The 27,780-nt window shown below is 34.1% G+C and overlaps 1 protein-coding gene across 1 annotated transcript in view; it reads left to right on the top strand.

Moving 5' to 3' along the window:
- The window catches only part of Ppa2 (inorganic pyrophosphatase 2), a 110,787-nt gene extending 88,984 nt beyond the window's left edge, over window positions 1-21,803 (top strand). Inside the window, exons 9-13 of the mRNA XM_048813862.1 lie at window positions 3,384-3,511; window positions 5,837-5,922; window positions 9,147-9,216; window positions 20,673-20,712; window positions 21,522-21,803. Coding sequence (XP_048669819.1) covers window positions 3,384-3,511; window positions 5,837-5,922; window positions 9,147-9,216; window positions 20,673-20,712; window positions 21,522-21,580 — 383 coding nt within the window. The 3' untranslated portion in view covers window positions 21,581-21,803. The remainder of the gene's footprint in view (window positions 1-3,383; window positions 3,512-5,836; window positions 5,923-9,146; window positions 9,217-20,672; window positions 20,713-21,521) is intronic.
- Window positions 21,804-27,780: the final 5,977 nt, after the last annotated feature.

Raw genomic sequence — 27,780 nt, 5'->3', positions numbered from 1 at the left:
TCTTTTTTGTATTGATATATAATATATAATATTATATACTGGCATATATAATATGTAGTTGAATTTCACAATTATGACAATAGATACATGATTATAACAAAAAGTAGAGTTGACAGAAATACTTTGGGAATAAACATACCTGATATGTGGTAAAGCTAAAATTTAACTGATAAAAGCAGAAGTGTGGGCTTCTTTCTAGACTACAGTTTACACAAAACTAGAGCTTGATTGGTAATACAAAACAAAAACTGAAATTTGGCTAGATTATATAAAAGAGCTCCTTCCAGATTCTTCTAGCTTTTTTAGATTAGTTCATCTTGATATAATTATCTATGATAGAAACTTTCACGTAAAATTCCAAGAGTGGTAATAAATGACTGCTAGAGAATTATTACTTTTATTATAATAAAATATTTGTAAAAATATATTAAACAGAAAGGTTTTGCAAATGGATATTGATCATGTTTTCACAAAATCATAAATAATACATAATCCCACTGAGTGATACTCTTAAACATGATTAAATTGGCAAATTTTATACTATGTGTATTTTACCACAATTAAAGAACCTTTGGATAATGTTACTATGTCTATATGAGAAAAAGTAGAAGTTATGGAATTAGAAGACATTTATATAATACTGCTTCTGCCATGAATGAGTTGAGTTAATTTTGGTAAACCTTTTAAGCTACCTTAGCTGTAGAGTCTTTATATTTAATATGCATGCCTCTATAATGTCAGTACAATCTTTAAGCTTCAGGCACAATTTTTCATAGCTCATGGAATTGACTTTGTTAATATTGGATATAAGAATTTGGCTTCAGGTGTTTGCTATTGAAGATTTTTAAATGTTGAATGTTAATTTTTTTCTTTGTTTTGAGTTTGTGAAAATGCAGCTGTTTTCGAGAATCGAAAAGTTCATCTTGTATTTATAGAATTATACTTTTTATTGGCATTATTAAATGTTTGATTTTTTAAATTATTTATGTGTTAACTGGTTCTCTTCATAACTTTTGAGGGAAAAGACCCCTAGACTGAGATAGATAGTCTTTCTGTTTTTTTATTTGAAGTCAGCAAATTAACTAGCAATAATCAAATGAGATGAATGGGAACAGAAAATGATAGATTAAGGTACAATGGTGAAATCATAACTAGATGTAAATAATAGAAAATTATTTTAGTTTGGATACTGATATAATATGCATTTCTTTCAACTTCACTGGAATAAAAGATGTTTTCCTCTGAAAAAAAATCATGAGTTGAAAAAACAATTTTCAGAAATGTTTTTTAAAAATAGAAGTAGGAAGTAAGAACATGATCAATAGAAAAATCACCTTAGAATTCAATACAATTGGCAGGAAAAAAAATCAGAATTTGAAGGGGGAACAACAGTAGATTAGGTGAAATATTTATTGAATGTTCTAATTTGGGGCTTGACAAAGAATTATGTGACTCAGTATACAATACATAATACTGAGGAAGTGATCTTAATCTTTAAAAAATAATATCTTGCACATCTATAACCAAACAACTCGGGAGGCTGAGGCAAGAGGATCACAAGTTTGAGACCAGCTTTGGTAACTTAGCAAGACCTTGTCTTAAAATAAAAAATAAAAAGGTCTGGGGATGTGGCTCAGTGGTAAAGTAACCTGGGTTCAATCCCCAGTACAAAAAAAAAAGACTATCTCCATCACTTACTGATTACTCAAGATGTGTTGACTGATTAATAAAGCATATGTGGCCTGTGTTAAATTTCAAATGATTTCTTCCCCACACCTTGGTTAATTATAGCATTACTGCCTTTTGTTCAAAAATTGTTTTAGATAGATTTGTGGCCATTGATATCATTTTAAATTTTAGTTTGAATACTTTTAGGCATATCAAACTTGTATAACAGGCAGGAGGCCAAGTGTAAAAAAGCAAAAGATTAATTCTTTCTGTTTAACCAGTGGCTGCAAAATGCTTGCCTTTTCCTTGTCAAGCCTACAGTGTGGAAATTCCTGAAAGAATTAAATGGCCAAGTCTGAAACCAAGTGTCTTTGCATTTTCCCAATGTATGATATGATCTTCTTGATTTTAGTTTTAACTTTCTAATTTTTCAAGTGCTACCAAATTTATTTGTTAATTGCTATAATATATTCTGCATAAAAGTACTATGCTAAGTGTCCATTATGCCATGTCTGAGGCAAAGTGTTTATTTGTTATACTTTTTGAATTATTATTTACTGGAAAGTATACCTTCCCTAGGGATTTCTTTGGAGGTGGAATTTTTTAGTATTAACACAGTAATTGTATCTCCAGCTATATTCCAGTGAATGTCATCAAAACAGGTTGGGGTTAAGCTATTTCTGTGATAATAGAACTTCAAAGTGACTACTGAAAATCATTACAAAATTCAAATTTAAAATTCTATGTATCATTCAGATACCACTCTTTAAAATTGCAGGGTTATTTATTTTTCTCTGTGGGATTATTCACCATTGGACATATTGTGTATTTGTTTATTTGTTGTCTTTCTCTTCCTATTATATAAGCCATGACAACAGGGGCATGTTTTTGTTTATTAATCTGTCTTACTGCTTCAAACAGGTTTGACACATTATGAAATATTTGGGTAAAAATGTGTGAAACCCTCATCATCCACCTTCAGTGTGTTCTCTTGTGGGTGCTGCCCTCCTCATTGTGTGTTCAGTATTCTTTTAGTCTAACATTTCTTAAACACTGACCCTGATGTTGTGATTTCCCTAGTTTAAATCCTGCATTGTCTATAAAATGAAATCTTTCCCTTAACTTATATTCTTCAGTGGCCCGGCCCTTCCTGGGTATATCCTTCTTCTCTGCTCCTCCTAAGATCCACATCCTAATCTCACCGAGCCAGCTGTGCTTGAATTTTCTGAAATATGTTCCCTCACTTTGACGGGTGCTGTTCTTTCCACTTTCCCCCTTTTGTCTGATTTTTGCTGTGCCTCCCACTTCCATGATGCTCTTTCACTCCCTCTTTTAGGAGGTCACCATTCCTATGTATATCTCCATCAAAACCTCATTTCCCTTTATTGCTGCTGTTGTCTGTTTCTTGTAACTAGACCTCTGAGCATCTTGACAAAACGATTATTGTATTCATCTTCTTATTCCCTGTGCCTACCACATCATGTGAAGATACTCAGTAAATGTAGATCAAAGGACTACTAGTTTGCATGTGAAAATAGATGTCTAGAGGGGATATGATATATGTCAACCATTACACCTCCAGTTAGCATAATTAATTATGATACTAGTTGGACTCGGACCCTTGTGTCCTGGCCCCCTCAGTCCAGTGCTCTGCTACTAAATGAAATGAATTTTGTTTTTTTTAACAAAATGTCTTTTTGTTTTTTCCCTTACAGATATTGATGATGTTAGGAAGTTCAAACCAGGTTATCTGGAAGCTACTATTAATTGGTTGACATATTATAAGGTGCCAGAGGGAAAACCAGAAAATAAGTTTGCTTTTAATGGAGAATTCAAAAACAAGGTGAAAATGAGAATCTGAATTTTTAATATGTGCCTCCTGGTGCTTGTACAGTACTTATTTCTCTTGGACTATTTCTTATGTGAATCTTTATACATTGCTCGCACAAAAGTGCTTTTTAATGACTCATATCTTTAAGGACATTATCTTATCATTTAAAAAATGTTTTTCAGGAGATTCTAGTGAATCAACAATGCTGAAAAATATCTGTTTCCATCATCTATGTATATAGCTCCTTTATCTTCTCAGAACATAAAGGAATTCCACAATCAGTAACTATCTTTGCAAATTGTATATGAAGAAAAACCCTCCATTTACTATTTTGAGAGGGAGAAAATTACTTACCCTTAATGTAAATGCATAGGGTCTTCCCTCTTAAGGGTTCATTCTACGGTGACTGTATTAAACTGCTTAACAACTGCATTTGAGTTGTCCTATTATCATAAGACTTTTCTATTAGAGTAACACAGAGTTACCATAAAGTATCTCTAATTTGACACAAATGCAGAGAACAGGCCAAGGAGTTAAAGTGTAGGATATTTTTTTAAAGTTATTACCACTAAGTAAATTGCATATTCTAAACCAACCTCTAAGTGAAACATACTTTAATGAGTAAAGCTTGTCTTGCAAGTAAAATAAGGCATGTTAATGAAAACCAAAAATTTACTGTATTTCGTCATACCAGAATTGATTGCTGAACCCAGTACCCTTAATATATTGAGGGCTTTATTTAAGATTAGTAAATATAAACATAAAACTATTACTTTAGCCTAGATTTTCTTAAAAGTTAAATATTAAAACATTATTCTTATCTTTTTCCTCAGAATATATGTTGCATTTTATGTTTGAAATAAAATAAATTTCAATTCTATGTGGTACTTTCATGACCTTTTATTGCCTCCAGGTATATCTACCAAGTCATGAATTTGTAGTGAGTGAGATGTCTTTTGTGTTTTGTTTGCTTCGGACAAACATTAGTTCTTCCTGTATGAAGATTAGGTCATTTTTAATTTTTTCCAGAAAACAAGCATTATATGCATTGCTTTTTACCACTGCTATTTAAGATATGGAGGCAAACTTAATTGTTTCTCTTTGACATGGTTGTAAAAGATGGCTTCCCTTTTTTTAATTCTAGGGTTTTCCTGACTACTCCTTTAAGCAAGTACTGGAATTGGTTCTAAATTGTCACAATTATCTGAATAATTAGGCTAAAAACCTTTTCTTGCATTATCCAAATGATAAATTGCATATCTTGTCCATGTCTTAAGCAGGATTCCCCAGTACCACTTCCTTGAGAATTAAGCCATTCTCCTTCATCTTGGCCAATAGTAGACCTGAGAGGTTAAATTTCCCATTATCATTATATCTCAGAACCCAAGAGTCTTTATTCTTTCTTATCATAATATATTTAGTTGTCACTGAAGGAGAAAAAAGCTGATAACGAATTAGTTAATAATTAAGGACTATCCTTAAAGAAACAACATTTTGAGCAAAAACATTGGAAGAATTTTCTGCCTTGGAATAAGCAGATTTTCCTTAGATAAACACATTACATGTATATCTAACAAGTGTATCTCTCTCTTTTTTAAAAAATATTTACTTGTTTTTGTTGTAGTTGGACACAGTACGTTTATCTATTTATTTTTATGTGTTGCTGCGAATCGAACCCAGGGCTCTGCCCATGTTAGGCGAGCGCTGTACCACTGAGCCACAATCCCAGCCCCAAGAAGTGTACCTCGGGGTACACTTATTGATCATGCACTTTCAAACATATTATGACTTATCACTAGAAAAATTGGGGAAAATGTTAAGGAGGTTTACAACTTTCAGATGGTGCATAATCCAAAATTACTTTACAATTAGACTTTGCAGTTATTGTAATGATAAAATAAGTGGGTGCATGCTTACTTACAAATTAGGTTCTAAGGTAAGCCCTTACATGCAACATCTTATTTATTCTTTTAGCAACTCTTAGCTTTAGATAAGGGATTGGCAGGCTCTATCTGGTGAGGTCAGATAGTAAATATGTTTGGCTCTACAGACTTTATGGTTTCATCACAACTGCTCAGCTCTGCCATTGTAGCACTAAAGCAGCCATAGGCCAACAAGAGGTGACAGGCAAATTTGACCCCAGACCCCTGACAGATTATTCCCATTGTGTCCCATTTTAGAGATGAGGAAGTTGAGGTTTCATGAGATTAAATACCCGCCCAAAGTCACACAGCTACTAAATAAAGAAGCTGAAATTTATACTCAAGATTGCCTGCTCTTAACAGTTCTGTGTTAGAGTAACATTGTGATCACTGTGTCTTATTTTGTTGAAACTAGGCTTTTGCCCTTGAAATTATTAAATCTACTCATGAATGTTGGAAAGCAATGCTTATGAAGAAATGTGATAGAGGGGCTATAAATTGGTAAGAATTTGTCTTTTCTATGTGTGTAATGTTATTTTATCTTTAATTGGTACTAAATAGCCATCTAATACTGCTCAGATACCAGATTTTTTTAAAAAGGTGTTCCAATTATTTTTTTGTTTATAAAATACTTAGGAAGCACCTATTCAGTGTGCAGTACTGAGAAATGGGCACTGTGAAGCTATGAATTGACATTTACCTTAGGGATTTGTATTTTAGTAGGAGACAATGACAAGTAAATAAGCATTAAATTGCAGTACATTGTGATATGTGCAAAGATGAAGTAAAAACAGTATTTTCACATGAAAACACATGATTAGAATATGTAATAAATACCACTACCTCATCATATCTTGATAAGAATAGTAAAAACTTTCTCATCCAACATGATCTGGGTCATTAGCTGATTTATTAAGAGGAATCAAATAGTAGTAACATACAGTACTCCAACATTTTATTTTAACTTAAGACATTTAAGTATGTTTATTCACCAATCTTTGGATGTAGGGCTAAGACCTTTTCTTTCTATATAGATCTCATGTAGATTTTCTCCACGTATTTTAACATAATATATAATAGAAAAATAAAGATCCTGTAATCCTTAAGCTCCTTACAACTTAAAAGACCTTGCACAGTTTTAGTGTTTTCTTTTCCAGACTTTTACAGTTGTGTTACCCACACCTAATTTCACATCTAGCAATTTAGCTTTATTGATGCTTTTTAGAACCTCAGTGTTGTATGTAGCCTGAATAGTCTGGGTATCATGTAAAGAAAAGAGGTTTATTTAGTTTGCAGTTTTTGAGGTTTGAGAACATGGCACCAGCATCTGTTTGGCTCTGATGATGGCCTTGTGGCAGATGGCATCATGTGTGGGAAGAGAAGCAAGAGGCTTGGCCTAAGCTCTATCTTTTATAGCAACCCACTCTGGTGGGAAGTGACCCACTCCTGTGAGACCAGCCTTAATCCCTTCAAGGGGACAGTCAGGACCCAGTCACCTCCCACTAAACCCCACCCTTTAAAGGTTCCACCACCACAACACCCTGGAGACAAGCTTCCAGTGCATGGTCCTTGGGGACAGTCATATCCAAACTAGCTATATTCTGTTGCCTCTTCTACAGTTTTTTACAATAAAATAGTCATTTTTTAGCTTAAGAATTTTTAGCATATAAATCATAAGCATGTAGATAAATTAAAATCTTCAGAATCTTAACTCATTTTTACTCATTTTTTCTTAATCTTAATTACTTAATTTCTAAAATATACTCAGAATTGTTTCTTTTGCCTCTGTTTAATGAATTGCTTCTCTTTTAATTTCATATAATATTCTATTGTTGACTAAGAAGTCCTCCTTTTTCTTCCTTTTTTAGTGTTTTTCCAAATCAGTTCAGTTTAGGTCCACATTATTTCTCACAGCCATTCTCTCCATCAGTATTACATACAATGCCTCAGAAATATCTTGCAAATTGTTAAAAATTTATTTGCAGGGTCCCTTCTCTAAACTTGATATACTAGGACATCTAAGGGGTGGCCTTTAAGCAGGTATATATTTTAAAAGTTCCCACATGATTCTAATGAGGCTCTCTGCTTAAGAAGCATGAAATCTAAACTTCTAAAAAGCCAACCAAGGCTTCCATAATTTGACTGAGTTGTCTGTCTTTATTTTCCTCCACTTCTTGCCTCCTATTTCATGTGTCAGAAACTTAAAACAGCTTTGCCACTCCTATGCATACCACCACCCTTCCTGATCTCTAGACCTTCACTTATTTGGGGCTGTTTCATATGTTTTTGTTTTTTAACCATGATTGTCTTTTAATTTCTTGAACTACCTTACTCATTTTTGAATGCCCTTCTAGTTATAAAACTGCTTTAATTCAGTGACATAATTTCTATATTCATATTTTTATTAATAACCACTCTCCTATTTAATGTATTTTATATATCACTTCCAGAATTATCTTTCAAGAATACACATATACCTGTCATTTTGATACTAAAAAAATAACTTTTTGTGACTCCCTTCAATTGTAGGATTTGATCCACTTCTTTTTTTAAATAATGTATCCACATCTGCCTTTCCAGGCTCATGGTCTGTCCCCTCTTACCCCTCTGACTTTCCTCCATGAATATCTACTCCCTCTTCAAGAAGCAGTTCAGATGCCACCTCATTTCTTCTCACGTCATTGCTCCACAGGCCTCTGTACAACAGGGAGTGTTGTGTTATTTGTTTATATTATTTATTAGCACATAGTAACAGGACTTACTGAAGGTAGTTTAAATATACTTATTGAGTAAAGGAATATGTATTCAGATTTTCCAAATTATTTGGGTCTTGAATTTGTTTCTTTTTGCTTTGCTAGAAAGAAGATATATTTAATTTATGGAATTACTTTTTATATACCCAAAGCTCCATTTAGCTTTGTATACATTTACCCCAACCTCACTTTCTTCTATAAACTCTAGAGGTTGTGATCCAAAATCATTATCTTTCTTACACTTTGATTTTTTCCCCCTTTTCTCCAGTTAGCATAATTAATTATGCCTTAGAATGAAAAGCCTTGACAAATCTATATCTTGCACATTGTCTTTGAGGATTCTCATGAGTATGAGCCTTTTTGATTTGAGATTGCTGGCCCTATAAATTTTATCTTTTATATATCTGTTTGTTCTTTTCAAGTAATTGTCTATTTCATTGTATTATTTCAAAAATGCAATTTGGGTTTGTTGTACACAACATTTTTTATATTACCGAATCTTTGTTCTAATGTCATGTCTGCTTATTTTGGTTAGCACAGTGGTTCATGTGTCATATTACATTTATAAATGTATTTATTTTTATGGTGTTACACCAATTATAATATTATCACTTAGAGGAAGATTTTTTCCTTATAGTCCCTTCTGTGGGTCAAATTTTATTATTCTTTTAATAAAGCTGAAATGGAGTTTCATTATAACTTTGTATACATTCCAGAAAATTGTTAAGCTTTGTATATCATTTTTTGAAGTATTTTTAAGTTCTGGAAAGTGCCGTGCTATGGAGTATTCTATATTTGTAACTGCCTTAAAAATGTACAATAATTTTAGTTGTCCTATTTTATATTCATTGAGTTCCTTGTTTATTGACTGAAGTTATACAGTCAGTGTGAAATATTTGAAGTTCATTTTCTTTTGGGATAATTTTGCCTTTTTTATCGTGTTTAATAATAATGTCCTGTTTTCTTCTTCAGCACAAACGTGCAGGTATGTGGTAGCCCTTTCCATTGCACTCCAGAGAAAGCAAGATCATTAGTTGAATCGGTAAGGAGCAAATGTCCAAGGCATCATTTAATCATGTAGTTTTGTGGGAAATCTTGCAGAAATTCTGATGTCTAGCACTGAAATATGTTGAATCATTTTGGGAAGCATAAACTTAAAAAAATTTTTTTGGAATTATTTTTTTTAATGAGGGAATTTAAACAAAAATTTTAAAACTTTTTTAGTTGAGTTTTTCAATTCTATTTTCAAAAGTACATTAACATTTAGCTAGTTTTATTTGATGCTATTTTTCTTAGCATCATCAGTTTGTTAGTATTTATATATATTTATTGTCCTCTATGCTATTCTGTTCCTATGAGTTATCTGTCATCCAGTGGAACTGGCTCTTGGTACAAATGCATATCAGCTTAAACAAACTGAAATACATAAGACTTTCTTTTCTTATTTCTATTTGGTTTGGCTGTCTCACAAACTTGCTTTCTCTAAGCTAAAAAGAGTTCCCTAGATTCTTACATGTCTTATTGATAATTCTGCATAGAGGCAATTGAATTTATTAGTAAATTAATGCTTCATTTGGAGAACACTAAATAAGAAAATTAATATTCAAATAATTAAGTAATATCGCTATATAATATATATTCAGGAGGGATCTTAGGCTTAAAATCCCATTTATAAATTAAGGGTTTTTAAAAACTAATTTTAAGCTAGAAACTAGTGAATTGTTCTTTACTTTAGGAGTAACTAAAATGTTCCTAAACATTAGTTGCTCATTATGGCTGCTTTTAATTTTTTGCTGCTGTTTGTTTTGTTTTTTCCGTTAATTCACCAGCTATTTAATTAGTGTCTGCTGTATTGTAAAATCTCAGTGCTGGCAATGCAGTATTAAAAATACAAAAGCCTCTGCCCTTGTAAAGCTCAAGTTTTATTTGGGGAGATGGAAGACAAATAAATATGCAAGTAAAATATACAGTGTTTCAGTAGCAGTAAATACTATGAAAACAGAGCAGAGAGGGTAAAGTTCCAGGAGTGTGGCAGAGTTGTAGTTATAGAGGTGGTCAGAGACAGCCACATTGAAAAGACTGACGTGTGAGTCCAGGTTTGTAGAAGGCCAGAGAGTGAACATCTGGGGAAGAGTGTTTCAGGTCCAGGGTCCATGAGGAAAGAGGATGCCTGACACCCTGAAAAAATATGCAAGGAGCTACAATGGCTAAAGGAGCAGAGTGTGGAGGAGAACAGAGGACATGAGATTGCAAAATTAGGAAAAGCCCCTGTGCATACTGTTTGAAGAGTTGTGTTTCTTATTCGGAATTAGGTAGGAAACCAATGAAGGGTTTTGAGCCAAGAGGTAGCATGATCGGACTAAGATTTTAACAAGATCACTCTGGCTGTATCGGTGGAAATGGACAATAGGAGGCAAGGGAAGATGAAAGGAAGCTATCATAGAAATGCAGGTCACAATACTGATTTATTTTTCCAACTTATCAGTGTTGTATCTCTATAGGTTATTTTCTGAACTTGGTTTTCATCAAAATGTATTTCTCTTTAAGGAAAAAAGGAAAGGAAAACAAAAACTTCGTTTTTCTTTAAGCTGTCTGTTTCCCAATCTCAGATTAAATTCTCCCCTTTATTTTATTTTGGGATTTATTAATGTAGTTTTAATAGATACTTACCTTAAAATGATTTGCAAGATTAAAGTTTCTATGTTATATCTTATTTTTTTATTTGCTTCTTATCATATTAGTGGGAAAACAGTCTTCTTGGAAAAGAAATTATTAGAGGTTATAGATATGATCTAGATAGATTAAGAGAATACCTTTAAAATTCAGAAACACTAACATTTGGCTTTAATTACATGTTTTGGTAACTTTGTTACCAAAAAAAAGCTTAATAAAGAAGGTATACTGTACTGATTAATTTTACACTAAAAATGTTACAATAGAAAATCACATTTCAGAGAAACTTATCTCATGTCACTAAGTGGAACTTAACATATACCAGTTGAGTCATTAATTGAACTGTTGTAAGAAGCATATATTGGATGGAGATATTGAAAATCAAAGGGAGATCGGTAGAGGGAAAGGATCAGAGAATGGAAGGAAAAGAGGGACAGGGAAAGTGCAAAGGAGTGATATTGGCCAAATTATATTGTTATTTTGTGTGCATGTATGAATATGTAACAATAAATTCCATCATTATGTACAATTATAATGTACCAATTAAAAATGTGGAAAGAGAAAAAAAAGATATACTGCTGAAAGATAATTATTGTTGATACCAGTGGTAAATTCATGAAAATTTAGTCTTCTTTTAATATTTTCCACATAATTTTTAAAAGAAAAAAAATACACAATTAAATATACTGTTGAAATCAAAACAATCATTAAGTAATCACCCAACAATATGTACTGACCAGTTAAGGAAAATGTCACTATATCTAAGAAAAATAAAAGCCAACAATTGATGATGATTATTCTGTACAATTTTAGAAACGCAATAGAAAATATCTGTTGAATTTATCATACTTAGGTTAGAGATCTTAAGGGTAGTAGATTTAGAAGAATTAAAATGGCCTAATAGATCATTGGGTTTTGTTTATGATTATGTAAATATTTGAATTATATATAACCATAAAAGGTGTGACTGTCAAAACCAAGCTGTTAATTAGATACCCGCACTCTGGGAATGCATAAGAAGCAGAGTGTCAGGGCCACAGCCTGTGACCCTAGCAATAGGACTGCTCTGCTAAATGGTTCAGCCATGGGACCACCCAATTACTTTTTTTTTTTTTTAATATTATGTGAACTTCTTTCCTTCCTCCCTCCCTCCCTCCCCCCTCTCTCTTTCTTGTTAAAACCTCTACCTAATTTTATAATCAAAAGGTATGAGGCTCCTTTTCAATACTTGAGAATGTTATGACTAACAGTTGGAACTTTATTTCAAAGAGCAATGTAAAGAGCATTTATAGTGAACAAAGAAATGTGTTTGTTTGTGCATGTAGACATACCCATGTTATTTGCCTTTCAGATAACATTAGTTGGTATTCTTTAAAGATATTTCAGTTAATTAGTAAGATTGATTATGCTACTTTTAGTATCCTTTGTTCTACTTACATGTTATTTTTAAATGTTAGAAGATTAAAATAGAATTATAATCTTAATCTAATAGACATAAAATTTGAGAATACATAGTCTTTTTCAAATACAAGAGCTAGGGATGTAATTCAGTGGCAGAGCACCTCTGGGTTCAAAACACATAAATCTATGTGTTTAAAATTTTTTAAAAAACTTTTAAATATGCCCCCAAAATTATAGCAAACTATAAAATATTTAAAACTGAATGACAGCTACTCAGTATGTGTTAAAACTTTGGCAAGTACAGCAAGACTGTGACTTGAGAGAAATTAAATGTATACAGCAAAATGAAGAAAGAAAATTAGCCATTCAACTCAACAATTACTCTGCTTTTTTCTTCACTTTATGTTAGAAGAAAGAAAATTAGAAAGAATAGAGCCAATATTTAATTCAAAAGAAAGCAAAGAATGGCAGAGGATTGACTTTTTAGTTTAGTTTCCAAAGGCTGAATTTTGTTGTTGTTTAATAATAATAAAAATTTATGAAATAGAACAGGCACAAATTAAGGATATCAGGAATTAAAGACATAACTACAAACAGAAGACAATCAGAAGAAAATACTAGGAGATGCTTTTGGGAGTACCTTTCTAGACACAGATGAACTACCAATTTACCAATATTAAATCATGAATAAACAGAATCCCCAAGTAGACTTACAAAAAAATTTTTTCAAAAATTCACAAAGATGGCAGTTTTCTCCCATGGCAATTAATGATATCAGTCTATATATATATTTTTTTTTCATCAGAATCCCAACAGGGTTTTCACTAAATTGGACAGGGTAGTTCCAGAATGTATACAGAATAGTAAATGAACAAAAATAACCTAGAAAGGATTTATAAATTTAAGTAATGAGGAAAATAATATAAGCAGCTGACAATACCACAAAATGAGTTAAAAATAAGCCATTGTATGGAAAAATATTTTCATGTAATGAAACTTTAATGACAAATGCTTTAGCATCTAAAATAATAAATGATGTATTCAATTCAACAAGAAAAAGATAACCTAGTAGGAAAAAGGTGGGTCGACAACATGAGTGGACAGTTCACAAGAGAACAAATGTAAATTAAATGGCCACTAAACAAAGGAACATTGGCTTTGTCTCACTAGTAATCAGTATGTCAAAATAAGAAATAAGGGCTGGGGTTGTGGCTCAATGGCAGAGCACTTGCCTAGCATATGTGAGGCACTGGGTTCTGATTCTCAACACTGTATATAAATAAATTAATTTTTAAAAGGTCCATTAACAACTAAAAAAATTTTTTTAAAAAAATAAGACATAATACAGTGTTGTAATTATCTGATTGCTGAAAGTTTAGATGTCTGATGATACCAGATGTTTTCAAGCATGTGGGAAAGGACACCTCTCTTACTGGGTGGATATGCTTTATAGGGGTGTATGTGGTATAACTACTTGGAAGAACATTAATAATTTCTAGTGAAATTGAAGGTGCTTATAACTCACTGTTTAGAAGTTGCCTTTCTAGGTAAGTATATCTCTCATAGAGACATTAATACATGTGCTTATGTAATCAGATGTGGAAAAATTGGGAACAATAAGAGACCAGGTAAATAAACTGTAGAAAATTCATAGTGTTATGTTTTTCATTATGTTTAAGAACCAGGAAATCCTTGACTGTAGGTGAAGAGTGAAGTAGCTGATGTTTTACATGAACCTATTCTTAGTATTGTTATTTTCAAATTTAAATATCTGTTGGAGACCAGCTCCAACAGGGGGTCTCAGGAGACAAATGGATGGTGAGGAGTTGGCGAAAGGCGGGTAGAGAAACAACACAGACACCAAAGTGAAGGTGCTGAATCCCAATCTTTACTTATGAAGTTGATCATATATACTTCTCATTTTGGCAGGCTCACAGTACTTTGTGGTTACAAAACAGGAATCATTATTCAAAAAAACAAAATATTACGTAGCTACAATTAGAACAGAAGAATGTCTCTTGGCTTGGGCATAAGCAAGCATTTTTCCTTTCAGTTCGAGTTTTGCTTTGAGCTGTTTCTATTTAGTTAACTTTTAATAATAATTAGAAATGTCCCAACTATTGGCCTATACCTTGACTATTCTTTCTTGACTTACTGACTGGAACCAGTACCATGGTTACGGCAAGTGGTTAACTTGTTATTAATTTTAATCAAACAAGAGTAAGAGCACAAACCATTGTGCACAGGAACAAGAACAAGTTGCCCAGTACTAAGCACTAATCTGTCTTCTTAACATTAATTCTTCTCTAGATTTTAATTTAATTTAATTTTTCAAAAACTTCCTTGACAGGAATACAGGGAGTTTTTCATTAGACATTAACAATTTACGTTCCACAGCTGAATCATTGCATTTAGAGCAAGCAGATCCATTCTTTAGAAGTAGTTGCATTAATTGGGAAAGTCATGTTTTTTCCTTCATACTTAATGGTCATATGAGAAATCGCAACTATACTTATTAAAGGAGTACAAAAACAAACCCCCCCATTCCCAGAAACATACTGCGCTCCTCCAGAGGATGGACGCCTTGCGCCATCCACCTCAGTAGGGCCTTGCCATTGCCTGAGTCAGGGGAGGGGCGCAGCAAATTTCATTCCCTTTCAATATGAAAAAGATGTTTTTAAAAAATTACCTCCAATCCAAATCTCACACACCCTCCAAATGTTCTCAACAGCTGACTATTGAACCTACCCATGATGCCATGATATTTTGTTTTGTTTTTCTATTGTTTTCTTTCTTTCTTTTTCCCCAGTACAGGGAATTGAACACAGTGCCTAGCACATGTGAGAAAAAAGCTTCACTACTCCCTAGTCCTTTTATTTTATTTCAAAGCAGAGTCTGGATAAGTTGCCAAAGCTGGCCTCAACCTTGGGATCCTCCTGTCTCAGCCTCCCCAGTAGCTGGGTAAGCCACCATGCACCATTGTTTGTTTTCTTTTAAATAAAGCTTTGTATATTCTAAACATATTCTGCCAATCAAGAAATATATTTTAAGCCAGGCACAGTGGTGCATCCTTGTAATCCCAGCGGCTCAGGAGGCTGAGACAGGAGGATTGTGAGTTCAAAGCCAGCCTCAGTAATTTAGCACAACCCTAAGCAACCCATTGAGACCCTATCTCTAAATAAAATATAAAAAAGGCCTGGGGATGTGGCTCAGTGGTTAAGCACCTCTGGGTTTAATTTGTACCAAAAATACAAATACACATATTTTAAGAATGAATAAATGAAAACATTTTCAAAATTATTTTTAAAATAATATGTAGTGATAAATGTCTTAGAGTAGCTTGCAGTTTCTTTTCTGTAATGCTTTTTAGGTTAATGAGAAGTTGCTCAATTATTCTATTTTTTTACACCATCCATTTTCTTCTTATGATATATTTGGCAGCTCCAGAAAGAAGCAGCTGTTAATTTTCAAAAGGAAATTTAACCAGATAATTTTCCAACAAACTTTGCATAATAAGTATCCCATACAACTTAAATAGAGCACAACAGTTTCAAAGAATAAGTTGGTTACTATACAGTCTGTTTAGAAAGCGGGAGCAATCAAATCCCCATGCCTAGTCTCAGTTAGTGGAGTTTTTATGTTCCAGTGTTACTGTCACACTCAGTTTCATGGTCTGCCATCCTCAAAACCAATAATGGTTATTTTTTCTCTACAAGAAAGGCAGATAGAATTTTTCTTCTTCTTTTAAGTACTTGGAAACATTTAAAGATATCATTTTTAAATTTTTTAAATGCTTAAATTATATAAGTGTCTTATATGGTTATGTTATTCTTCAATATAAGAAAAAATTTTCAAAGCCTTATCCTAAAATAAAGAGTAGAAAGAAAATTAACTGTAAACCATTTATGATTTATAGGAATGTATTGGAATTCTTCAAGGGAATAGAACAGATAGATATTCATACAGTTACGCCACTGTTTGTCTAAATGGACCACATATGACTGTGGTCCCATAAGCTTATGAGAGAGCTGAAACATTCCTATTGCCTCATGCCATGTAGCTGGTGATGCTGGTATAAACTGCTATTCTCAGTCATTTAAAAGTACAGTTATGTACCATGCATAAGTCTTGATAATGATAATAAATGACAATTTTCTTGATTTGTGTATTTGCTGTACTATACTTTTTATCATTACTTTTAGTGTTTATTCCTGTTTATTAAAAAAATAGCTACTGTAAAAGATTGTGCCATTGTACATGAGAAGCAGCCTCTTAACATCTTAAGTTAACTGAGTCTCTTGATTATATCAGTTATCATATGCTTGATTTGATCTCTTGTTTTGTTCATCATAGTTCCTAATTGTATAAAGTCTATGAGAATTGCCAGTACGGGACCACATCAAGTGATTGACCTGAAAATGAAATTAAAAGTGATTAAGGATTACTAAGGTGGAAAATCAGTAGTTACCATTTGCCAGCCAGGCATGTCCCATTCCACCATAGCTACAATCCTGAAGGACAAGAACAAAATGACGAAAGCTGTTAAAGGATCTGCTTCATTGAAGATACCAACACTAATGAAAATTTGAGAAGGGCCTGCATCAGACATGGAGAAAGTTGATGGATTAAAGATCAGACAGGCATATCCCTCTCAGCTCCATGATGATCACAGGCAAAGCAAAAGTTTGTTTGCAATTGTGAGAGAAAGGACTGGACCTGACTACAATGTTGAATTTACTGCCAGCTCGGGAGAGCTAAATGATTTAAGAATTTTTATTCATTACATAATGTGGAAGTGAGTAATGAATCTGTGGGAGCAGATGTTCAACAGCTGAACTTTTGGAAACTCTAGAGAAGCTGACTGTGGAGGAAAATTCTATGCCAGAGCAGACATTCAGGATGGATGTAACCCTCAGGAATAGTATATCTGAAGACTTCATCCATGAAGAGGCCAAGTCAGTGCCAGTTTTCAAGGATTTGAAGAACAGGATAACAGTCTTGCTTGGGGCAGTTTTGCCAGCTACAAATTGAGACCCTTTGTGATATGGCAGAGTAAGAACCTCAAGGCCTTCAAGCATACCACAAGCACACAGGCAGTGAGAAGTCATAGATGGCCCTCTTCCAAGATGCCCCCTGAATTGCTGAGTCAATAAAATGGAGAAGCACTGTTGTTTTAAAGAAAATAAAAAGCTTTTTAAGATATTGCTTATGGTACATAATCTTCTCTTGCACATCATCCAATGTCACAGCAGTGTTTCTGTCTTAAAACTCCACCTCCTGGATCCAACCAAAGGATCAAGAAGTAATAGATCAGCTTTTAACCTCTTCTGCCTGTGAAAAACCTTAGCTCAGGCTGCTGCCGTAGTTGAAGAAGACCTGATGCAATTCTGGAAGATTATAAGATAACTGCACCAAAATGTTGCTTAGTATTGGTGATGTCACCTAGGAGATGTCAAACAGCTTTAACCTGTGTGGGGGTGATGATGACAGGACCTCTTAGAGGTGGTTCCTGAGTGTGGTGATTTGCGTGTGGTTTGTCTTTGCCAAACTCATGTTAAGGCATAATTCCTCAGTATAATAGTATCGAAAGAGATAGGTCTAGTGGGAGATGGTTGGGTCATGACTACCCTCACGAAAGGAATAATGCTAGTCTCACAAGGTGGATTTAGTCTCATAGGAGTAAATTAGTTCTCACAATGTTTGAAAAGTCCAAACCTGGTCCCTTCTCAGTCACTTGCTTCCTCTCTTGCCATGTAACCTTTCTCCACATGTACCTGCTTTTCTGCCATGTTGTGACAGAGCCAAGTGCCCTTACCAGATACCAGAACTATACTGATTGGATTTTCCAGTCACCAGAATTAGAAGCCAAATAAACCTTTTTTCTTTATACATTACCCAGTATCAGCATCACAAAGGAGACAATGACACTAAATAAATAATGATGAATTGTTGGAAGTGGAACAGGCAAGAGAAAAGGAAACTACAGAAGAAGTAAAAGAAGACCACCAAGTAAATTCACAGTGAAGGGTTTAGCAGAAAATTTTACTGAACTCAACAAGCTCTCCTTACAAAGTTTGAAAACATGGCCCCAACACTGAAAAGTTTTCATTAATAGAATTGTTCATGGAGCATTACTGTTCACAGGTGAATCTATGGTGTAAAAAGATAAGCAAACCATAATGAACATATATCTGAAGAGTGGCACTGCCCCAAGAGGAACCTCAGGCTGGTCCTTCTGGAGGGATTCCAGAAGAAGGTGTAGTTCTCATAGGAAGTGACAGTATTATAGGAGATATTGCTCTGAAGACCTTGCAGTGGGTCAAGGTGTGGAGATGAACACAGTGGTATTGATCCTGACCCTGGGGCCTAGGCTAATGTGCACGCTTGTATTCTTAGTGTTTAATGAAGAAGTTTTAAAAGGAAAAGTTAAAAATATAAGAAAGTTTATAGAACAAAGATATAAAGAAAAAAAATTTGTACAGAAGAGTCAATATTTTAAATAGGGTTGGGGATGTAGCTAAGTGGTAGAATATGTGCATAGCATGCACAAGACCCTTGGTTCAATCCCTAGTTCATGCACACATCAATTTTTTTTTAAAGTCAAAAAATCAAGTTTATAAAGTGAAAATGTTACAGCAAGCTAAGGTTAATACAGAAACTATTTTTGGTACGTTCATACAATTGAAATCACCTACTAAAGTGTTTTTCAGCATGTATGCCCATTGTTAAACAATGCATGACTGTATTTATAACAAGATTTATTGCAAGGAATTAGTTTGTATGTTTATGGAAGCTTGGCAAGTTCAAATTCTGTAGGTGGGCTGGTAGGCTGGACTCAGGAGAGTAAATGGTACAGTTCTAGCATGAATGCCAGCAGCCTGGGAACCCAGAGGAACCATTTGTGCAGATTAAGTTCTAAAACAGCCTTCTAGAGAATTCCCTCTTGATGGGGAGGTTAGTGTTTTTGTTCTACTCAGGCTTCAGGTGATTGGATGAGGCCCACCAACTTTATGGAAGGTAATCTACTTTACCCAAAGTTCACTGATTTAAATGTTGCTATTATCCAATAACTCAGTCTAAGTTGACCCATAAAATTAACTATTCCAGAGAATATTTTTAATATTGCTGAAATTCATATTTTTCTTTTTGCTGAATTGTTTCTATTCAGTACTGCCCATCAAACTAAGCAACAAGAGTCCTGCCTTGGTTCCTTCTTTTTTAGAGAGTCCTGCTTTGGCACTAATTCAGTCACATCCCTTTCCATGGAGCAAAAAGACCAAAGGTTCAAAGTTAGAGATTCACCAGGAGCCTTTTTCCAGGGCCTCATGGAAATCAGGTTGCACAACTCCCTAGATCCATACTCCTGACTGTGCCCACTCTTGCCTCTACTGGGGCCAGAATTGGGTGGTCATTGGAGGCAGGGAGTGCATATGGAGGTGTGGCTGTTGTTTTTGCTCATGTTTAGGTGAGGACTTCACAATGCAGAAAAGAGTGTGGTATAAGAAGAGAAGTAGGGCAGGACCAGGGCCATGTGCCTCTTTCTTTATCCACCACATTCCAGCACACGTCTCCGAGGTCCCCAGAATGCTAAAAGAGAAGTTAGAACAAAGATATTTATCAGAATAGTTGTATAGGACATATTTTATATTTTATTCATCATTTCATTTCATTATTGTAACTTTTAAATATTTATATGTATGGTATGTAGTCTTCCATTTTTACCTCTGCCAAGATCCTTCATGTTGAGGGTAGACAAATTTGGAGGACTAGAAGTAGATTATTAAATTTGCAATTATTAAATTTCTTGACTTGGGCAGAGATTACATAGATGTTCACTCTATTGATTCATTAAACTAAATACAGAAGCTTTGTGCTGCCTTCCCAATAGAATGTTAAAATGAAAACAAAACAATGTTGTTCATAATTAGGGGGTGAAAATCTTGTTCTTAGAAAAACCTTTTTTCAAACTTGTCTACCACAGATACATAATCTCTGTTTTAAGACTCTTGGCTCAGCCATCAAAATAAACAGAAAAGGTGATTTAAAAACTCTAGAAGATAGCAAAATTGTATATTTACACACATTATATTATAGCTGTATTATGTACATGCACATATATTTGAATGTGTGTTTGATATTTTGAAAGAAAATCTCTTCACATTTTCAGCTACAAGACCCTTAGTAGTTCTCATAGGTTATTGATAGAAAATATCTTCCAGCATGCTTTTTAAATTTGACTCTACATCTGTGGTTTGATAATGAGCAATGATAATAAAATGCAAAAAAAGAAAAAGAGGGGAATTTTTTTAGGTTAGGAAACAGATGTATGTCAATTTTGTTCTACAATTTCATGAAAAGATTTTAGTTCTGGACTCATCTTCCACATATAAATATTCATTATAACAGACTGTTCTTATCTTTCAGGTCTTAACATCTTCGTCAAATAAAGAAAGTAATATAGACGGTATAGTATGTTTTGTTTCTTGAGTAACATATATGAATTTATTTATTTACAGTAGTAGAAACCAAAAAATTAGGTTAAATTAATTAAAAAATTATATAAACTAAGAAAACTATTTTTTAAAGAACATTTGAGTTTTTAGATAAAATATCATTTTCTAATTTCTGAAAATGATAAAAACATTACTTTTAGGCTAGAAAATGGTTTGATTGTGCAGTGGCTGTTTTTGTTTTGTTTTGTTTTTGTTAAAGTAATGAGATTCCCGCTAGTTCTTATAATAAGACACTCCAGATATCTGATTCTGGAAGATTCCTTATTATCTCTCATCATTTTAATATATAACTCATTTTAACTAAAGCTCTTAAAACTTATAATAGGATTGAAAATAAATACCATATTTTTTATTACCTTTACTTGAAACTGTTTTGAGAAACAAGTAAGGATATTCTATGGTAAAAATTCAACATGGGAGCATATGCACATTATGATTTAATCTTTCAAAATATTGCAAGGCTTTTGGCCTTTTAATATAAAATACAAGAGGCCCTTTCACTTTACAAATTTGGAGGGGAAAATGAGAACTATTTACTATGTGTTGAGTTGCAAGATGTTTAGAAAGGAGTAAAATCCTAGACATGATTGCATGGGAAGGCAAGATGTGTTCCTTATATGCTAAGCTAACAGATTGTTTCTTGCAATACTATCTCATTTGGGGAATTGGGTGGAACTGTAAAATTGGAATTTTACAGTAAAAGGTTTTCCTAGACCCTTCTTGTTGTAACTAGGATACTAACTTCTGTTTTGTTCATTAGAAATGAAAATGACCCTCAAAGGGGTAGGAAATAAGTTGGTAAGGCTCTCAAATTTTTAATGTAGTTTTATATGAGGCATAAGTTAAATGAAAGAGAACATAGGACAAGAGTTTAGAGGGAAGTGGCTTTAATTAGAGAAACATAACATACTACAAATGTGACTCTTTTCATCTGCTTAAATGTCTCCTAAAGGTCTGAATTAAATGTCTTATGCTGTCCTTCCTCCCTTCCCACCCCCACTCCTCTTCACCTCTTCCTTACACCCTTCTCCCCCCATGTTAAACACAGACCAAGTATGGCACTTCCTTGGCAAGTGATTACAACGTTTGAAGTTCTGCCGTCAAGATTTCAACTTCTATGGGACTCTAAGACTCATTTTCCCTTAGTGCTGGAGACAGGCAGGCCTATGAACATTTGCTGACTTTCTGTTGAATCTTCAATTGTTTTCAATAATGTAATATGTAAATAAACACTGAAATTTTTGAATTTGTCTCTTTTTGCATATTTATTGATACAAAGGAAAAAGATTTAGTTTAATTTAATAGCAGACATTTAGAAGCATTGCGTTTGGGCCAGTTTTAATTTTTATACATGAAGGAACACAATTATTTTATTAGCATTTTTGTCTATATGGTAAAGGTGAAAATCACAAATTTAATAAGTCAATAAAATTTTTACTGATCCTATTCATACTGTATTACTCTTTTCAAATTCATTGCTGGTAAAGCTTTTGTTTAGGCAACTTCTGTCCTCTCTTATTAGTGCTTGTGTAAATATGTCACATTTTTAAGGCAATTTTCATAAATCATAATTTATGATTATGGAGATCATGATCTTTTTTGATTCTCATTCTTTCCCATTCTTTCAGTTCTCATCTCTACAGTGATGACTTCCAACTCTGCGTAGGAAGCCCAGATCTGTCTCCTGGGCTTTGCCTAGTGGACATCTCTAAATGCCTTTGACCCTTCTTGTCCAAAACTTAACTCATCTTCTCTTGTCTCGAACAATGGAATTATCATTCTCCTAGTTCCCTTCTTGAAATCCTGTTGAATCCCTCTTTACTCATGAAAACACATTAGTTTCTTTCTTTGCCGTTCTTATTCCTTTATACCCTTACTCTGCTGGAGTTTTCCCCTTATTTCACTGGACTCTTGTTAACAGCCTCCTATCTCTTCTCTGTGCCTCTCAGATCCAGCCTTTCTACCTCTTTCCCAATTGCTCTAGTTCAATTTCATGCTCTCTTGTATCTTCACTAAGTGGTTGTCCTGCCTCCAACTTGATTCCCTCCATCCCATTCTCCACATACTACACAATGATTTTCCTAAAACATACATCTTTTTGTTGTTGTTGTTGTTGTTCTAATTAGTTATACATGACAGCAGAATGCATTTTAATTCGTTATACACAAATGGAGTACAACTTTTCATTTTTCCATTTACATGAGTCGCACCATTTGTGCAATTGTACATGTACCTAGGGTAATGATGTCCTTCTCATTCCACCATCTTTCGTTTTCACCATTCTTTTTGACCCATACCTCTTCCCCCCCTCCCCTTTGCCCAATCCAAAGTTCCTCCATTCTTCCCATGCCTGCCCCCCAATCTTGGATCAGCATCCATTTGTCAAAGAGAACGTTTGACCTTTGATTTTTTGGTATTGCCACTAAGCATGATATATTCTCCACCTCCATCCATTTACCTGCAATGCCATAATTTTAGTCTCTTTTAATGCTGAGTAATATTCCATTGTGTATATATACCACATAAAACATACATCTTATTATGTTTTTCTTATAATGCTTTCAGTGTTATCGTGTATTTTTGAAAATAAAAATTGGATTATTTTCTCCAGAAACCCTTCTTCTAACTGTGCCATGCTACTCACCCCTCTGTAAACATTATATTCCCAGCACTTCTGCTCTTCCCTTGCCAATTTTGTTCATGACTCTTGTCCCTTTTTCTATTATCACTATCAATACTGCATTTACTGATATATTTTTGTGGTTCACAAAGCAATGTTATGATGATACTTTCCATTTAATGTAGAGTACCTATTGTGCAAAAGGTGCTATTTTAAATACCACATGTGCCTATATCTGGTAAGGTAGATGTTGCCCATTTCAAAGTTGGGGCTCTGAGAAGTTTTATAATTTGCCCAACATCACACAATGACTAAATTTCAGAGCTGTAATTAGAACTTTTTTGACTCCCTGGCTCTGAATCTCACTGTTTTTCCAACCTGCTGTGTATACTGCATCTCATACCTGATTCAGGCAAAGCTCATAGCATCCCTGTTGTACAGATGAGGATATAGGCTGCTTGAGTTTAATGACTATCCCAAGAGTAAATAGCAATGTTTTCTTTGAAATTACATGAACCTCTTTGAGGGACAAGAAAGATTATAATGGGAGAATATATATATATACTGACTTTTTAAATTGTGCAAATAAACTTATAGAAATATAAAGAATAGAGGACATCTACCCTTGTAATAAAAATGAGCTGAATTATCAAGGGATAGATTGATGGATTTATACATGTGGCTTATTAGTTTCCCAAGAGTGGAAGAGAGAAATCATGTCTTATGGGACTTATGTGAGGCAACTCATACTTCATATTCACCCTTTGCCTCCCCTTTTCCAAGCAGTGAATAATAAAATGCTACCTAGTTCATCAGCCTTACTGAAAAGATGAGTCCATCCCTTTGCAGTACCCCAGTTATTAACAATTGACTTCAAAGTTTGTGGTTTTTCATAATTATAATCTTAATAAATATAGAATTTTGAATTCAATGATTGCAAACTTCTTTCCAGATTACTATATAGTTTTTTGGTTTTTTTTTTTCCCACTGCTGGGGATCTAACCCAGGGCCTCATACGTGGTAGGCAAGTAGTCTACCACTAAGCTGTACCCCCAGTCATCATTATTATAATAGTGACAATTTACATTTCATGAATGGGTCTTTTATGATTGTTTCAGAATGTTTTTCAGACTATCTAATTTAATCTTTGCCAGCAGAATCCCAAGGAACAATAAATTGAATGGGCTTTATATTAAATACTTAAAAAAAAAAAAAAAACACTGGAAAATAATAGAGTCAGTCATTGCTAGAACTCCCTAAAAGAGACTACAAAACCAAAACTGACCCCTGGATGGGTTCCACCATCCAGGTAACACCCACAGCCAGTTCCCATGTCTGTGAAAAGCCAAAGGACTGAACTATTCAAGATTGATTTTTCTTGAACTTGCTATTATTTCAAATATCTGATAAATGTATGAGCTTTTATTTTTTTTCACATAGATAGAATCACACAAGATATATTTAGTATCGCTCTGTCATTCTTTAAAGGAGCACATTGAATTTCTTAAAATCCATTCCTCCATCAATGACTGTGTGCACTTTTAGTAGTTTATATACTCATTAATAACATTTGATGACTAGTTCCCAAGAATCTGCTGCTGCTCATTTGTTACTACCTTATTATTATCATGTAGTACATTACATGTTTAAGTTTTGGTTAGTCTCTCATTTTCATCCTCCTTTCTACATTCTGTCTGAGGTGTATTTGAGGGTTTGCCAGTGGGCCCTGTGAAATTCTTCATCAGAACCACCTAGAATACTCAAAAGTACAGATTTGTAGTGTTCTCTAAACAACTACTAAATGAGAATTTCTGAGGTAGGTCACAAAGACAATTTCCTACCCCCATGAGTTATGAATTAGAGTTCTAAGCCCTTGAGTTAGATTCATAGGATAGCTCACATTGCAAGTTTTTCAATGTTAATGTTCTATTTTGATTATCTTCCTCTAAGAGGAGATAAGGGAAATCAGATGTCTGCCTGTTATATGGACACATACATAGACTGTTATTATTGCCTCCTGTTAGAAAAAAAAGGGGGAAATAAAAAATATATTAAGCTTAGTATTCAATATTATATGTGTTTTGGGTATAACAAAAAATTTACGTAGTAAGAATAAATATTTCTGGGCTGGGGATGTGGCTCAAGCGGTAGCATGCTCGCCTGGCATGCGAGGGGCGCTGGGTTCGATCCTCAGCACCACATACAAATAAAACAAAGATGTTGTGTCCACCGAAAACTACAAAATAAATATTAAAATATTCTCTCTCTCAAAAAAGAATAAGTATTTCTAAGAAAACTACTAGATAACACTGTTAATTAAGCCCATAGTAATTGGACTCCCCATTTGCCACACACTTGGGCTTCCTAACACCCAAAGAGAGGGAAGCCTGGGAAGCCTTGTGACAGTGAAAAAGTGGAGCTACCCTGACGAGTTCTGGAGGGAACAATGATGGGCACAGAAGATAGAAGAGCTTTGTAAAATATGTGGGAACTAGCCACAGATCAGGGTTTCTGTGACTGACCTGACATCTGCTCTGTTCAGAAGACAGTTGAAACCAAACTCTACTTTTCAGGTTATTCCTTCAATGAAAGAAGCTAGGAGCCCAGTGTTGCCAGACATAAGCTGTTCTTTGTATCAGTCCAAAATATTTATTGAGCTCTCTTATGCATCTGTCAGTCATTCCTGAATGCCAGAACTCTCAAAGGATCCTGGTTCACCCTGAGAGGGAGGATGTCACAGCTTCCTCTTCGATGTTCAAAATGCCCAGTACATAGGGCTCTCCCCCCTTGTAAAATAGCTGGTCGCAAAAGATTGAATCCCACTGCAATGACTTCAGTTAGCCAGCCCTCTGTTTTTATACATGCTTCCTCGTTAAAATTTATTCAACCATTATTTATTGACTGCCTCTATGAATGTGCCAGAAGTATTCCAAGTTTCCAGGATGCATCTGTATCCTGAAACAGAAAATCTCTGCTTTTGTGGAATTTGCATTGTGTGAAAAAGACAGAACATAAACATAGTAATTTATATAATATGTAAAAGAAGAAGACTAGGGATTAAGAATCAAGCTGGTTTCAGGGTAGGGGAAGAGAATTTAAAAAAAAATTTCAGACATGGATGGACCTTTAATTTATTTATTCATTTATTTATACGAATAAATATAAACCAGTGCCTCACACATGCTAGGCAAGCGCTCTACCACTGAGCCACAACCCCAGCCCGAGAATCAATTTTTTAAATGGAGTAGGTCAAGGCAGGCCTCATTGGAAAGATGAAAGGTGAGCAAAGGGTTGAAGGGAAACAGGAGTGAGTCTCAGTGGGCCTTGGGTCTGAGCCCAGAGGTAGAAAATATGAAGAACAAAGTTCCTAGGGTAGGAGTGTATCTAGCTTGTTCAAGGAACAGCCAAAAGGCCTTTGTGGATGGAGTGGAAGGAGTGGGGCAGAGCAGCCCACATGGACCTGTAGTCCTCCTGAGGACTTGGCCTTTTTTACCCTGGAAAATGAGAAGCTATTAGGAATCTTGAGCAGAGAAGTGGATCACTGTGAAAATTTTTTGTGCTGGGCTTGTGGCACTAGGATGAAAACTAGAAAATCATTTACAAAGTTTCTACAGTAACCCAATAAACTTGTAAAGACTATTTCCTTCTTAGAGAATCTTCTTAGTATAATCACCTACAATCATAGAAAAAAATTTTATAAGCAAATAAATTTTGTAAGGATTATTCCAAGTTATATTGCCACTAACAATATATTGGATTTCTAATTTCTTCCTATATTTCCTAGAATAGTATAATTTGTTTAATTATCCCTAATATATTTAATTTTTACCTATATACTTACTAGTCACATTGTCTTTTATGAATTGTGTATTTTGTCTACTTATTTACTGGATCTTAGTTTTTAATCCATTTCTAATATCCTTTCAACCCAGAAATCTAAACTCAGGCCCTGAAAATATTTATGGTGAGATAACTGGGGGAGCCAAGATGAAATAAACTAATTTTTATTGTTTGAGTCAGGATCAGTTACAGAGCTGTCCCTGTTATTTTGTTGCTTTTCGTTCTCTGTTATAAGCTCAAAATGAAAAGAAAGTGACATTTTATAACTTTCAATAATACTCTAAACTAAAACAGGATAAAAGAAATCATTGTGGTTGTGAAAGAAATCATGAAAGAATGTCAAATAGTCTTAACCAGTGAAAGCAACTAACAGTGGATGGCAGATCCTTGGTCTTGAACTAGAACTTGGTAGTTCTTATATGTTAAAATTAGGCATTAAAATTTTTTCCAAGTTGCAAGATTAGGGATTACCATCCTAAGGCAGAAGTTTTTCCCATTTGAAAGGTAGAAGATGAATATTAAAATTTAGGCCCAAATCTCATTCATCAGTAGCATTTCT

The sequence above is a fragment of the Marmota marmota genome, unplaced genomic scaffold (genome assembly GCF_001458135.2).
Source record: "Marmota marmota marmota unplaced genomic scaffold, marMar, whole genome shotgun sequence".
Classification (NCBI taxonomy): Eukaryota; Metazoa; Chordata; class Mammalia; order Rodentia; family Sciuridae; genus Marmota; species Marmota marmota.
Note: the sequence above shows the minus strand (reverse complement) of the source record. Positions and strands in the feature narration are given on the sequence as shown.